This window comes from Sinocyclocheilus anshuiensis, unplaced genomic scaffold (genome assembly GCF_001515605.1).
Source record: "Sinocyclocheilus anshuiensis isolate Anshui unplaced genomic scaffold, SAMN03320099.WGS_v1.1 scaffold257, whole genome shotgun sequence".
NCBI lineage: Eukaryota > Metazoa > Chordata > Actinopteri > Cypriniformes > Cyprinidae > Sinocyclocheilus > Sinocyclocheilus anshuiensis.
Window position 1 is genome coordinate 899,155 of NW_015539889.1, and position 1,310 is coordinate 900,464.

The following is a 1,310-nucleotide window of genomic DNA, read 5'->3' on the forward strand; positions in this document are numbered from 1 at the left end:
TATATATCTTTTCTGGTAATGGCTGTTTTTCTTTCCAAGTTCCTCTACATTTTTTCAGTTTTTGCTCCAGAGATTGAACCAGACTGTTTTTTTTTACATTTGGCCCACAGTCAGACCAAATCAGATGGGATTGCCAGCAGCACCGCAGATGCTTAACATTTCAGGCAAACCTGGGGTGAGCACCATTCCACCATTATGGTCCATCCTCAATGACTCACGCTTACCCATCAGACTGACACACATGTTTCGGTTCATTCTCCAAGGTCCAGCATGGCTATTCCGGCCCTCCGTTGGCCGAGCCTGTCCATGAGGCAGACCCGTCAGGTAAAGGGCTCCTAGAACAGAACAGCTACAGCAACATTCCTAATGATGAGAAGCAGCACACGCCACTCTACGAGAGGTTGTCCCCCATCAACCCGGCTCACGGCGGCAACTCCAACCACACAGACCCAGCCTTCTTCACCACCTCGTCCACATCCTCGTCCTCTGAGAATGAGGAAAACACGGGCTCCACTGCCTAGTGAGTAACCGAGAACATGTATGGGAATGTATGTGGGATATGTCGACTTTTGAAAACAGCTTTCTTCTAATCATAAATTTAACCTAGGTTTTGAGGGTATAGGTAGTTTTGTGGGTAGAGTTATTGTTTTAATGCTTACAGCCATAGATTTTGCTATAGAAAGTGTTGTTTGCTGTACTGACTGAGATATTCTACAATGTCATAAATACATTTTGCTTAACCAGTCTCTGCGTACATAAACATTCAAATCTGATGCATTTTTTGTTTTCATATTAATTAGGGATGTACAATATGTGCATGTATATATGTATATATAGGACATATTAAATTGATCAAAAGTGACAGTAAAGACATTTACTTTGTTACAACAGAGTTCTTTTTCAAATAAATACTCTACTTTTGACTTTCTATTTATCAATCCTGAAAAACGTATCATAGTTTGAACTTTTTACAAAAATATTGAGCAGCACAGCTATTTTCAATATTGATAATAAGAAGAATTCTTTCTTGAGCACAAAATTAGCATAATAGAATGATTTCTGAAAGATCATGTGACACCAAAGACTGGAGTAATGATGCTGACTGTCGAGGTTTGCCATCACAGGAATAGAAAGTGTCAAATATTGTTTTAAATTGTAATAATATTTGACAATATAATTTTTTACTGTATTTTTGATTAAATAAATGCAGCCTGGGTAAGCATAAGGGATTTAAATAAATAATAATTATAATAGTCCCCTATATATATATATATATATATAAAATATATATATATATATATATACAGTGG

General features: G+C 36.9%; 1 protein-coding gene across 2 annotated transcripts in view; it reads left to right on the forward strand.

Annotated features, from left to right (window-relative positions):
• LOC107685640 (constitutive coactivator of PPAR-gamma-like protein 1 homolog) overlaps positions 1-1,310 on the forward strand; it is a 17,577-nt gene that overhangs the window by 7,572 nt on the left and 8,695 nt on the right. For both annotated transcript variants that reach the window (XM_016482292.1, XM_016482294.1), the window contains exons 6-7: positions 111-175; positions 264-520. In XM_016482292.1, the coding sequence (XP_016337778.1) occupies positions 111-175; positions 264-520 (322 nt within the window). The remainder of the gene's footprint in view (positions 1-110; positions 176-263; positions 521-1,310) is intronic.